At 38.1% G+C, this 14,214-nt stretch overlaps 1 protein-coding gene across 3 annotated transcripts in view; it reads left to right on the top strand.

Annotated features, from left to right (window-relative positions):
• PLBD1 (phospholipase B domain containing 1) overlaps positions 1 to 14,214 on the top strand; it is a 100,213-nt gene that overhangs the window by 61,066 nt on the left and 24,933 nt on the right. For all 3 annotated transcript variants that reach the window (XM_023741594.1, XM_023741595.1, XM_023741593.1), the window contains 2 exons: positions 5,900 to 6,040; positions 6,522 to 6,666. In XM_023741594.1, coding sequence (XP_023597362.1) covers positions 5,900 to 6,040; positions 6,522 to 6,666 — 286 coding nt within the window. The remainder of the gene's footprint in view (positions 1 to 5,899; positions 6,041 to 6,521; positions 6,667 to 14,214) is intronic.

Below are 14,214 nucleotides of genomic sequence, written 5' to 3'. Positions count from 1 at the left end.
CCAAAGATTTCTATATTTGAAATATAATCCTTTGTATAAGTTTGATATAGTTCAGTTTCGTTTAAATATTTTGTTAAGTAGTGAAGTAAAACCCCTTTTGTGGAGGACAAGTTAAAATGTTCATGGTTAGCTTATGACAGTATTTCTTAAAAGAATTATAGAAGCAACATAAAACAAAAGGAAAAAAACTTGAAACAGAAGAAAATACCATTAGACATAATGATTCTCTTTGTTTCTTAAAGAGGTTTCGATATAACATAACAGTTTTAAAACACAACACTATATTATCATGTACTCATACATTTGAATAGTAATAAAAATTTTATGGGTAATGATGTTAATGCCCCAGTTAAACTATAGGACTAAGTTAATAATTAAAATTATGTAACATATTTCATATGACATATTAATTTTTAAAAATTTAGTACTTATATTTTATAAACTAGAAACGAATCTTTTGCAACCTTTTTATGAAATCTTAATGACTCTTAGAAATTACAACTTATTAAATTAAACGTGTTAAATTTTTTATGGAATTTCAAAATTGTTAGGGGTTTATAATAGGTTACTGAGAAATATTTAACAGTGAGAAAATCAACTCTTGGTTATTTGACATTAAGGCTCTTAAAAATTTTTATAAATTAATTCATTAAACTTATAGTTGTAGTACATGAGAGTTTTGACAATATTAAGTTCTTTTTAAATAAACCCTTTACGTTTTTTGTCTCTGTTATATATACTTTATACCTACCTACCCATTGCCACTGAGTCGATTCTGACTCATAGTGACCCTATAGGACAGGGTAGAACTGCCCGACAGGATTTTCAAGGAGCGCCTGATGGATATGAACTGCCGACCTTTTGGTTAGCAGTCGTTGTTCTTGACCACTGTGCCACCCTTTTAAGTGACAATAATGAATATACTTACTACTAGACTTAAATATATACATATATAATCATTTTCTGTGACATAAAAAGTAAAAGCTTATCAACTTTAAGTGTACTGGAGGTCTATTAACTTAATTTTAAGATCAGTAAGTTATTCAAAAACTTTGGAAGTCAATCTAAGCTTATATATTGAAGTAAGTTTGTTTAAATTGTTTATTTTTTTTATTCAAACCTTTTTTATTTACCTTATTTTCTTGGTAAGCAGCTTAGTCTTTTTTCTTTTTAATAATTAAAATTACTCTAAGTAAAATATACTTTATGTAATATCTGGCTTAAATTACTTAGAAAAGTTTTGCTTTTAAGGTTGACATAAAAACTTTCGTTAGGCTAGGATTTGAATTTCAGACTCATTAATCTTAGTTGTTTGATCTGTATAAGTGCTTATTTATCATTAAACTAGAATAATACCATCTAGAGGTGAGAAATTATTATTTTTTTCTTTTACATGTATAAAATCCTGTGAAGAAATAATAATTTAAAAGCCTTGTTGTACCAAATAAACAATTTATCTTTTTAGTGCTCTTTTTTAAATGGACTACTTTATGTTATTGAAAGTTTAATTTATGGCTTTCTGAGACAAGATGAAACTTATACATAACACTTAAACAAACAGACCAAAAAAAAAAAAAAAGACTACACCACGTATAATGTTAAAAAGCTAAAAAGAACTTTAGACAATGCTATGAACTACAAAAGAAACTGTTTGAACCATTTGAGGGTTACCATTTTCTCTGATATCTTTTTATGAAAAATCCTAGAAACAAATACTAGTTTTCTAATTTTTCTTAATTTATATAAGCATTCCAAATACATTATTTAAAGGTTTTGATTCAAAAAGAGTTACAATTTTTTTTTCTTCTGCACAGCTTAAAATCAGCAAAACAAGACAGGAAACTTTAAAAAATAGAAATAGAAAAAAAAACACAAAAAAGTTTATATTCAACATCACATAAGAGAAACATATGGGGAACTCAGTTCCTTTAAAGTGATGACAGAGATTTTGAATTCCTTCAAATATATTTCGTTTATTGTGTTTGACTATGAACCCCAAGCCGGTGACCTGGTAAGGAGAGAAATCCAGGCTTATTTATGAAAAGCATGCGAAAAGATCTTTGTGCACTTAGAAAACTGAAAGTAACTTTCCAGTTGTTTTCATCTAGAGAAGCGGAAGAAAAACTTCTGAGCAATTCAAAAACGAAAATGATCAGTGGCCATAAATTAGCTCTATTCACATAGACTTTAGTTCTAAAGACTCAGCTTCTGAAACTTCGAGTGCTAGTTTTGAAAATCTCAAATTCTAGCCTTGAAGGTTTGGCTGCTGAAAATTCAGCTGCTGGAAGCTCATCAGGTTGTATACATAGGGAACTGAAAGCAAAGGGGACAGAGAGAGGAGTGACAGACACTTGAGATTTTAATCTTCTAGGGAGGCAGTTTTACTGTCCTGTTGTTTCAGATGCCTCCTGGTACCAATCAGAAAGATGATTTTTATTTTCTAGCTTACTGCACAAGGGGAAAAAAATAGTTTAGACATGTCAAAAGTTTTCTGTATGGGTTATTTATCTTGTTCTCCATATGGGGCATTTGTCTTTTACTCTATTTTTCTTTCTTAAAGATAGAATAGGGATGCATTTGAATTTTACCTGTTTCAGAGTGTTTAAAGACCAGAAGGCACACTAAAAGAGTGTAGAAGGGCAATGTCCAACTCTGGGTTGCCCTTTGAGTAGCAGGACCATACTGTTTGCTTATGGATAGTGCAGAAGTCCCTGAAGGGCATTCTCTACTCTTGGATTTGTTTTTCCCCATCTTCCTTGTTAACTAAGAGTGCACACTAAAGTCAGAATCAAAATGTATCCAAACTTGGACTTGAAGGCAGAAACACTTAACCCAAACTTACAAGTGAATAATTTTTAAAAAAATTTTTTATCATACTTTAGATGAAGGTTTACGGAACAAATAGTCTCTCATTAAATAGTTAGTGCACATATTGTTTTATGACATTGGTTAACAACCCCACGACATGTCAACACTCTCCCTTCTTGACCTTGGGTTCCCTATTACAAGTTTTCCTTTCCCCTCCTGCCTTCTAGTCCTTGTTCCTAGGCTGTTGTGCCCCATTAGTCTTGTTTTGTTTTATGGGCCTGTCTAATCTTTGGCTGAAGGGTGCACCTCGGGAGTGACTTCATTACTGAGCTAAAAGGGTGTCTGGGGGCCATACTCTCAGGGTTTCTCCAGACTCTGTCAGGCCAGTAAGTTTGGTCTTTTTTTTGTGAGTTAGAATTTTGTTCTACATTTTTCTCCGGCTCTGTCCAGGACCCTCTGTCATGATCCCTGTCAGAGCAGTCAGTGGTGGTAGCCAGACATCATCTAGTTGTACTGGGCTCAGTCTGGTGGAGGCCATGGTAGTTGTGATCCATTAGTCCTTTGGACTAATCTTTCCCTTGTATCTTATTTTATTCATTCTCCCTTGCTCCCAAAGGGGTGAGACCGGTGGAGTATCTCAGATGGCTGCTCACAGGCTTTTAAGACCCCAGGCACTACTCACCAAGGTAGAATGTAGAACATTTTCTTTATAAACTATGTTATGCCAGTTGAGCTAGATGTTCCCCAAAACCATGGTCCCCACAGCCCTCAGCCTAGCAGTTCGGTCCCTCATGGAGTTTGGATGTGTCTATGGAGCTTCCTTGACCTTGCCTTGTACAAGTTGTGCTGGCTTCCCCAGTATTGTGTACTGTCTTACCCTTCACCAAAGTTACCACTTATCTATTGTCTATTTGGTGTTCCCCCCCACCCCTCCCCTCCCTCACAACCATCAAAGATTGTTCCTTTTTTTGAACACACAATTTTTGCCAAAGTTCCCAGACCAGCAAGCAGAAACACTTAACCCAAACTTAGAGGTGGACAAATTGTTTTAACCAAAGTGCCTGGACTTGCAGATGGAAACACTCAACCCAAACCTGCAGGTAGACAATCAGTTTCCTCTAATGGTGTCCCAGTAGAGGGCAGAGAACTACTCTTGACTGTTGTTTGGGATCAAAGGTACCGAAACTTGCAAGCAGAGAACTTAGACCCAGACTTTTAAGCAGACTAAGACTCAAGGAGTAGACTTACCTCTGTCAGACCCAGAACAGGGAGAAAAGGGAAAACAAATTCAGGCTGAATTAAGAATGAAAGTGAGCAAATAATAACGAAAATCAGCTAATAAAAATAAAAGTGTACCAGTAATAAAACTCAGAGGCCTCAGACACGAGGATGCGGAGGTTCTATCCAAGAGGTACTCACCCAGATAGTCCCCAAAGGTCTGTGGAAAAAGGAAAGTTTGATTGACTCAGCTGGATCCAAAGCCCGCTTTTTCATTTTTGGGGGGGTTGTCAGAGGGAGTCGCCTATAGATCCCACTTCTGACACCAAATGTTTTAGTGTAAACACCATACTTCTGTTTAGGTTTTAAAACAAAGAGTTTTATTATGGCAAAGGAAGTGTTTTGCAAAGCGGGGAGATGCAGCACTGGGAGAAATCCAACAATGTGTTCCGGGGTAGGGGGGGGCTACAGTAATACAAAGACTTATGAATTAAAAAAGCTGCAAACAACAAAATACAGCTAAAACAATTTTGTTTGGTTAATATGTACAAAGCTGTAGGTGGCAATGACTCGGATGACCATTCTGGCAGGTGTTGACATCTTTTGCAAGGATGGCTCTAGATGATACAGAACAGCCCTAACTTTGTAATAGTACTTTATTCTAAGTTTTAGTGGGGGTTAGGTCTCCCTCAGGTTTAGGCTGAACAAGCTTAAAAAAAAAATACAAGGCTTCATAAGGACCTCGGCACAGGCCAGAAAAACATTTTTCGAGGGAGGGTGAAGTGGGCTTTTTCTGAGAACTGGCATTATCTTTTTTTTAACATTAGTCATTTCTAACAGCAAGCACTTCCTCTAGCAGAGTAGAGAGGTAAAAACACTTAAAACAACAAGTTGCATTGTATGACAGAGAAGAACTCCAAGATGGAGTCACTTAGGACAAGAAAGGATTGGACTTAGACCTTAGCTAGAAGTCCCAGTCACACCAAGGGTTTTAGCTTTGGATTGCTCTTCATTAGACTTCATAACTTTTTAATTTTGAAAAATGAATGTATGACTTATTTTTTTTTAAGGGAGGGCAAAGAATATATAAATAAATAATTAGGTTGATTTTATTTATTTTAGTTAACACACCATTGTTTGTTTTCCCACCACTTCTTCCCAAGAATTAACTTTTTAGCGTTAGTAGAGGCCTAGCCCTGGTCTACTCTTGTGGCCTTTCACTCTTGCTGGAGCAGTGCTTTCTAGTTAACAAAAACCTCATGTTCAAGTATAAGTCTGACAATTGCTTCAGGTTAATGTTATCAAGTCAGTTCATCCTATATTAAACACACAACCAAAATCAAAAGCATCTTAGTTGAATGTTTTTCCTGTAAATCAATGGTTCTCAACTGAGGGCAATTCCCCTCACTCGGGGGATATTTGGCAATGTCTGGAGACATTTTTGTCATCAAAAGTGGGGGATGCTACTGATATATAAAGTGTAGAGGCCAAGGATGCTGCTAAATATCTTACAGGCCCAGCACTACCACCACCACCACCCCACCAACAACAACAAAGAATTATCCAACCCAAATGTCAATAGTGCTGATATTGAGAAACTCAGCTGTACAGGAATGCAAACAGAAGGCTGTTTGTTTTCCTGTCAAAAGAAACACTCCCAAAACCTGTATGTATCAAAACATGCTAAAACATCTCTAATGAACTATAAAGGAATAAAAAATCACTTTATAAGCTACAATAAACTATTGTATATTGGTTACATTAGGGTCCTTTCCAAGGGAATAATTGAATGGATCCCTATGAAGAGGAAAAACAGAAAATGACATCTTACTGCCACAAATTGATGTTAAATGCAGTCATTGTCCTTTCCCAGCCCCTGACCCTTTCCCAGATTCATTTCCTGAATGCTGTTGGAGATCTGTTGGATCTGATTCCCTCATTCTCTCTCATAAAAAGCAATAGCCTGAAGTTTATACAGAGATTGGAAATGGGACATTGCTCTGCTCTCATTAAGGTAAGTTACACACAGCAGCCCCTCTTTTTCCCTCTTTCTGGTCCACACAGACTCTGTACGTTACCCAGATTGTAACAACATCTCTTTACCTGTACCTATAGCTGTATGCCAGCTCCTGGGTTCCTATATCATAGAAGTTAAAAACTGGAAGGAACTTCCAGGGAGGGAACTGGAAGTACACGAGGTCACCTCTGTTTCTTCTACCATTTCTTTCATGCTTTCTGCACATTTCCACCTTCCAGAATCTTCCATCGTGGATTTTAAAAGGATGGAATCTATCTGTTTTGTGTACATTAACGGTTAATGTTGGACTCCTTGGCCACATTTTCCAGTAATTAATATAGCGATAGTCACTTGGGTTTTGAGGAAAGAGTTGCAGAAAAATTCCTGAATTGACACAATCCCTGTATGCTTCCTACACTTAAAATTGTAGTCATGTATCTATATGCCTCTGCATCATTCACTGTTATTCTGGCCATAGGTTCTTCCTGGATTTGAGAATATCTTTTTTGCTCACTCAAGTTGGTACACGTATGCAGCCATGCTGAGGATGTATAAACACTGGGACTTCAACATCAAAGATAAAGACACCATCAGCAGTCGTCTCTCTTTTAGCAGTTACCCAGGTAAATAAATTTTAGGGACATCAAAGTACATCTGAGTACTTTGAGTACACTTCAGGATTAAACCTTGGTGACTCAGAGTAACTGAAATGGAAGAAGAAATATTTAGTGGTTATTATACCTTAATGAAAATTCTGGTTTTTAGACTTCCTTTTGAAGAAATATAGCTCTAATACTTTTATTTAATAGAATAATATAACCTGGGTTAATAGAGTTGCCAAGTAGAAGACACTTTGTAAATGTAAATGGATGCTTCTAAATTCACATCACAAATGCCAACTATTTATTAAGTGTAAGGCACTCTCCTAGGCTCTGCAGTGGAAGGAAAGAAGAGGAAGAGACGGTTCCTGCTCTCAGTAGCTCCCTGAGGGACTGCACTCTGTTTCTCTTATTCATTACAATGTCCACAGCACTTAGCCTAGTGTGTGGCACCTAGTACTGAATACAGTCCTGCTGAATGAATGAATGAATGAATGTGTAAGCCTATAAACCTTACAATACAGTCAGGAGGAGAGGACAAGATATGTACAATACAAATAAGAATAATAATGTTACTGGATACTGTGTTTGCTACAAAAGTATATCAAATGTTGTGAGTATTAAAAAGAGGAAGAACCTACATCTGATTATTGGGGAAAGGAAAGAGAAGGTTGTCGTTTGAGATGGGCCATGAATGATGGCTACAAAATCAACAGGTAGAGATGGATGGGGAAGGCAGTCTCTGTAGAGTAGGGATTGAGAACTCTATGTCCAAAGGAGACAGGGAGGTGATGTAAATGAATAAAGGGGGCTGGTATAAGAAATTAGAAAGTGGGAATGATTGTAGCAAACAGGGGACCCATCGAGAAGGGTCCAACTACACAGCTCCCACTGATTGTTGTCATCCAGGAATATGGAGATCAGTGTTTCCAGGTCTTCTAACTTAAGATAGAAATAAGGATTTTTAAAAAAAATAAAACCCACTCTGAAAACCAAATAGAGTATGTCTGCTAGCTGGAATTGGCCCCTTGCTTATGGTTTTGCAAACTTTCCAGGAAATGTTATGAGCAAAGCCAAGGAGAGAAGGTTTACAAAACATTTAAGAGTACAACAAAGAGGTAGCAGAATTCTTCTGACCTTTAATTACAAATCCATAACTTAGGGGGTGGTTATACCAACCACCTGTCCTATCTAACTTTGACAGAGTATCATTGCCCCATCTGAGTGTTAACACCCAGTAATTCCTATCAGGAATTCTGAACAGGGGTATAACACAATATTTTTCTATCCTTGTAATCTGATCCTTCCTTTGGAGCCACTTTGTTTTCCTCTTTGTCTTAATTTGCTTAATTATTTTAGGATCAAGGAAGACTCCTCTGTTTGAGTCCTTTGTTTCTTTTATGTTCAGTTAGATTGAAATTTAAGAACAGTAAGAAGACTGAGACATTCTTACTCTTCCCCTTATTTACTATAAAATGTGACATTCGGATATTGCCTACGCTGCTTTGAAATCTTAGTGGGATATGGTAGACTGAACAGTCCTGGACCCCAGAGCTCATGAAAACCTGGAAGGATTTTCCTAAGAATCTTAGGACCCTGTTAACATTTGCATATATACCCTTCCAGAATAGATAGATACATAGGTACATGGATAAAGATTTTAAGAGCAGTTGAAACTGAGAGAGAACAAAAGGAATTTTTTGCTCCAAGGTATTTTTATGGGAACCAGTGGAGCAAGATGATCCATATCTTTTTCTAACTGGACAACTTTGTTCTCAACCCTAAACAAACAAAATATCGTGTAAAATCACATTTATATTGTGAAGAATTGTTTGATTAAGGGATTAGCCACATTGTATTCATCCAATAGCTGTGGAACTAAGTGTTACTATGAAGTCCATGCCATGTGAGCTTCTGAGCCCAGAACAAAGCTGAAAGGATTGTTTCTTTTTCTTTGATGGATGGGGTGCCATGGTAGGTTGAGTGGGTTAGGAGTGTGGTGCTATTTTTTTTTTTATCAGAGAAGGCAGGGCTTGGAGGCTCTTGCTGACCTAGATAAGGATATTTAAAAATTTCTGACTCAGAACATACAGATCAAGTCACAAAGAAACATTCTCGCCTTGGGTTGGGGCACATGCTGAATGATGATAACTGGGATAGTAAAAATAGCTACCATCATACTAAAGACATAGATAACTCTGAAGGTTTCATACGCATTTAGCCATACTCGTGGCCCTCCCACCAAATTTCATGTAAGTGACTATCAAGATGATTGCCATGAAAAGCACTAAAGCTTCAAGACACAATGACTTTCTTCCCCCTGAGATCCCGCAGAAGGAAAAAGGTATAGCTTAGACATCTGCTGAACTATTCTTCAACATATAAAGTCCAAGAGTTTTACTTTCTTTTTTTAATCTCTAAAAATGATGCTGATACAATGCTTACTTTCATAAAGTTGTAAAAAGTTTGTAATTTATTTATTTATCAACAAATATCTGTTAAGCACCTACTACGTGCTTGACAAAGGAGTTATGATGACAAGTGGCATAGACAGTCCCTACTCTCATCAAATTTGCATTTGCTGAGAAATAGTGACAAATAAAAAGCAGTAACAATAAAGTGTGATTGTGTGATAATAGAGCAGACTAGTCTGGGAGTATCTGGATAGCTTCTAAGAAGAAGTAAAATTTAAATTGAGGCACAAGAGCAAGTATAAATTAGCCAGGCCAACAGAGATAAGGGGGTGGTAGAATGTTCCAACAGGAGTAAACGGTATGTGTGAAGGCCTCTGGGCAAGAGAAAGTATGGAGAAGGCCAGCAAGAGGAAATGAAGGGCAATGCAAGACCGTTGAAATGACAACTGGGAGTAAGATGATTAGATCTGCATTTTAGAATTATCTGACCCCTGAGAGAAAGAGGATGAAAGAGGCTTTGAAGAGAACATTTAGAAGCTGGTGCAATAATCCAAGTGACTTGGACTGTGTACGTGGTCAATCAGTGTATGGATGGAAGATTGATGTTCATCTTCAAGAAGAAAAAAAAGTCAAAAAATGACTGCTGAATTACTGCAGCACATCATGACTTTCTATGTGACCTTGTTGTCCTAGCCAGAACACTTGAGTGGTAATTACGTAATTAGAATGTCAGGAGGGCACTCCGAAAACTGTACTGCAGCGTAGGAGAAGAGAAGAAACAATAGCAATTCTTCAGACTGCATTCATCAGTATTACGAAGGATTGCTGCCTCCAGCACACCCAGATTTACCTGAGCCTGTCTCATCCTCTGCATTTACCAGTGCCCCAGCTGAGTCCATAAAAATAGAGTTAATTATGTCAAGGAAACAGATTAATAACACCCATCCTAATCCGGAAAGGGTTTAAAATGACTTGGTTGTTTAACAGGTTGGGTTTCTTCTCCGTTTGTTGTAGAAATGAGTGTGGAACTTTCTCTCATCCTTGCGGAAACCACTTCACCTGAAGAGGTTAACGTAAAATGTCCTGAGAAAGTGAGAACTGTACCAAAAGTACACCAGGTGCTGAGAATCTCAGTACCACCCTTAGGCCAAGGCAAGTGAGGCTCCAGATTTGAAGTGCTTTCCTCAAAACTTTCTAAGTCCCCCTCCGTGCCCTGAGACCAGCCATGATGGCAGACCAGGGTGCTCTGGCCCTAGACCATGTCTCATGTGTGTCCTGGTTTCAGGGAGATCCTTTCTAGAAATTTTCTAAATCTCTTTCCAGTGTCTAGGACCAGCAGGGCTGGCAGAGATGGATCTGGGCAGGGCTCTCTGACTGCTGGCCCCACGTCTCCCTTTCTGGGAGCTAGTCCCCTCTACCTTCACCCACAAGTGGGGTCAGTAAGATGCCACAAGGCGCTCTCATGCTTATGGGGACTTGTGCCCTACGGGGCGATCATGATGCACAGACCTTTCAGCTGGCCTTCGCAACATACATTTTGCTAGATGCTGCATGATGGGGCTGCCTGAATGCTGGTAACATGATAGTTTTCACTGCCTCTCACATCAGGCAGAGCATGTGTTCTGAGCTCCAGGCAACCGACAGTCTATCATTTACTCTTGGCCTTAGGCACCTATGTGAGCTCCTGCGTCGACTTTCACCTGTCTGTGTTCTGACTACAGAGCTGCCTTCTATCCACAGCTTCCAAAGCGGCAGAGTGGAGACAGGTGAACTTTACCGTGTGTGCCCCTGCTGCTGGTCCCTCTGGCGGACACCTCACACCCCTGCAGGCTCTGCACCATATGTGAGGCAGTCCTCCTGGGAGGGCTGGACCTGTGTTCTCTGAAGGCTCTTGAGAACCTTGTGTCCCAACACAAACAGACTTTTGCAATCGCTCTCTCTTAAGCTGAATGCACATTCCTTGTGCAGTTTGCCCACAGGTGTCTCACCTATTCTGCTCGCTGGTGGTGGTATGTGGATGGATGCACATTCCTTGTACAGTTTGCCCACAGGTGTCTCACCTATTCTGCTCACTGGTGGTGGTATGTGGACAGCAGGAGTGCAATCAGCATGGGAAGAGATCACATTCTAGCAATGCCTGAAGAGTCCAAGAGAAGACACGGTTGGAAAATACATTGATCTATGTTTATACTATAAAATCTAAATGTAACTTTAAGGACCAGAAAAATTATCATTCATATATTTTCTTAACAACATTCTTAACAACATACAAGGGTAAGGCCTGCATTTGTGGTCATCGTCAACAAAGCATAGTAACAATCTTTGAGAGAGTCACTGAAAGCTGGTGTCCATAGATGGCATGATGGATGCTGTAGTCACTAAGTAAATGGTGTTAGGGAACTGCAGTACAAATAGTTTCAAAAAGTCATGGTTTTGTGAGCAGTAAGTGTTGCTAGCTTTTTCTCATGGTGGGAGATATGAAGTTAGCCAGGAACAATGCATTTGATACAAAGAACACAAAAAGATGGTACCTGGGTATTATACTCTTCACATGTACTGATTGGATAATAAACAAATTATCCTCGTTGATAAATTATTATACCTCACATGGGCCCATGAATTTTATAATATACTTTTTAATCAAATTGTTTATATAGGCAGACGAAATCAAAAACCAAACCAGTTGCTGTCAAGTCGATTCCAACTCATGGTGACCCCATTTGTTGCAGAGTAGAACTGAACTCCATAGGATTTTCAAGGCTGTGACCTTTCAGAAGCAGATCACAAGACCTTTCTTCTACATATAGGCAGGGGTCCTACAAAAGATACTTGCCTGAGTGCCTGGAAAACCCTAAGGAGTCTGGTCCTGGGTAACCTTGTTCTGGAAGCTCTCTGTTACTTACAAAAAGGGTTTTGAAAAACCATGGTCTGTTTTGCCTTACAAGTGGTAAGGCTGAGGAAGATAAAAACCCTACATGAGACTTTCCCGGGCTGCTATACACAGCCAAACACTGATTTTGGCAATGCAAGGCAAGAACCAAGGAAGTAAGACACAGAGAAATCACACAGGGAATGACTGAATTGAAAAGATAGCCAATAGCATTGCATGAAGACCTCAGCACAAAATAGGGCCTTCAGAAATTTTGGACTCCTCTCCATAGGAATGAGCCATTTCTATCAGCCTTTAGTGTTCTCACACAAATTCCTTAGGGAGATGACAGTCCCAGGGAAGATTAGATTTTTCCTTGTGGCACATTAAAACAAAAGGACTAGCACATCTTATATATTGTTCCAAGCAATTTGCTGGCACTTCACCAAACAGCATAAACAAAAATTAAATGAAAAAATGATTCACTGACAGTCCCTTCCAGCCTTCATTTTCTATGGCTCTTTGTTCCCTGCTGACTGATCTCTGGCCATGTATTAAGGTAATTTCTATGTGGTTGTAATCATAGTATGGTCACTATTTTATATTCTGATTTTTTCAGGAAGGGACTGAACATGTTTTATGTAACCTTACAGTTTTCCTCATTATTAATAGCTGTACAATATCACATTGTTTAAAGATACCATAATGTAGCCACTTAGGTAGTGGCAACCTTTTGTTTTTACAAATAAAGTTGTAAACATCTTCCTTCTTTTTCCCCCTTTGCTCCTTTGGATTACTTCATTGGAATAAACTTCCAACAATGAATTTAACTGAGTCCGTGGTTATGGTAGGCAGAATAATGGCCCCCAAAGATGTCCACATCCTAATCTTTGGAATCCATGAATATGTTAATGTACATGGCGAAGGGGAATTAAGGTATCAGATGGAATTAAGGTTGCTAATAGGAAGATTATCCTGGATTATCTGGGTGAGCCCAACGTAATCACAAGAGTCCTTTGTGGTAAAAAAGGCAGTGTCAGAAAAATGGCAGCATGAGGACTTGGCCTGATATTGTTGGTTTCGAAGATAGAAGAGAGCCAGGAGCCAAGGAATGAGGGCAGCTTCTGGAAAAGGCAAGAAAACAGATTCTCCCCTAGAGCCTCCAAAAAGAGACACAGCCCTTTTAACACCTTGATTTTACCCCAGTGAGACTTCTAATTTACAGAAATGTAAGATGATAAATTTGTGTTGGCTTAAGCCATTAAATTTGTGGTAATTTGTTATAGCAACAATAGAAAAATAATGCAATTGATTGAACATTTTTAAGGTGTAATTTATACACAATATGATTCACTGATACATGTGTACAGTTCAGTGAGTTTGGGGAAATGTATAGAGTCTTGTAATGACCACCAAAATCAAGATATAAAACATTTCCATGATCCCCAAAAGAGCTCTCATGACCCTTTGCAATCAATCTCTTGCCCCTACTCCCAGTCTCAGGCAACCATCGGTATGCGTTTGTCTCTATAGTTTTGCATTTTCTTATAATTTCAAATAAGTGTAATCATACAGTATACAGCGGTATTTTTTGGTCTGGCATCTTTGATTTAGCATGATGCTTTGAGATCATTCATTTTGTCGTATATATCCGTAATTTGTTCCATTTGTATTGCTGAGTAGAATTCTATTGTACCAATATTTCACAATTTCTTTATCTATTCACTAGTTGATGGACATTTGGATTGTTCCCAATTTGGGGTTATTATAAATAATGCTGCTATGAAGGAGTCACATACAAGTTTCTGTATGGACATATGCTTTTATTTCTCTTGGGTAGATACCTAGGAGTGAAATTGCTGAATGTATGGTACACAAGAAACTGCTGGACTGCCAAAGTGGCTCCAGCATTTTGCATTCCCACTAGCAATGTAGTTTCACAATGTTGTTCCACATCCTCACCAATACTTGATAGTATTAGTCTTTTTAATTTGAGCCATTCTAGTAGATGTATAGTGGTACCTCCAGGTTAACTCGTGATCTTGAGCATCTTCTCATGTGCTTGTTGGCCATTCATATATCTTCTTTCTAAAAAATATTGAGTTGTATATCTTCTTCTTATTTAATTTTTAGTATTCTTTTTTCTTTTTCACTCCGCTAGATCTTAAAAGATCTTATAATCTGATGTATTAATTTCCTCCAGAAGTGGATAAGCTATATCAATTTGTTTGCTCAATTTTTTTTTTAATTGTACTTTAAGTGAAAGTTTACAGCTCAAGTTAATCTCTC

This window comes from Trichechus manatus, unplaced genomic scaffold (genome assembly GCF_000243295.1).
Source record: "Trichechus manatus latirostris isolate Lorelei unplaced genomic scaffold, TriManLat1.0 scaffold00184, whole genome shotgun sequence".
Taxonomy (NCBI): Eukaryota; Metazoa; Chordata; class Mammalia; order Sirenia; family Trichechidae; genus Trichechus; species Trichechus manatus.
Note: the sequence above shows the minus strand (reverse complement) of the source record. Positions and strands in the feature narration are given on the sequence as shown.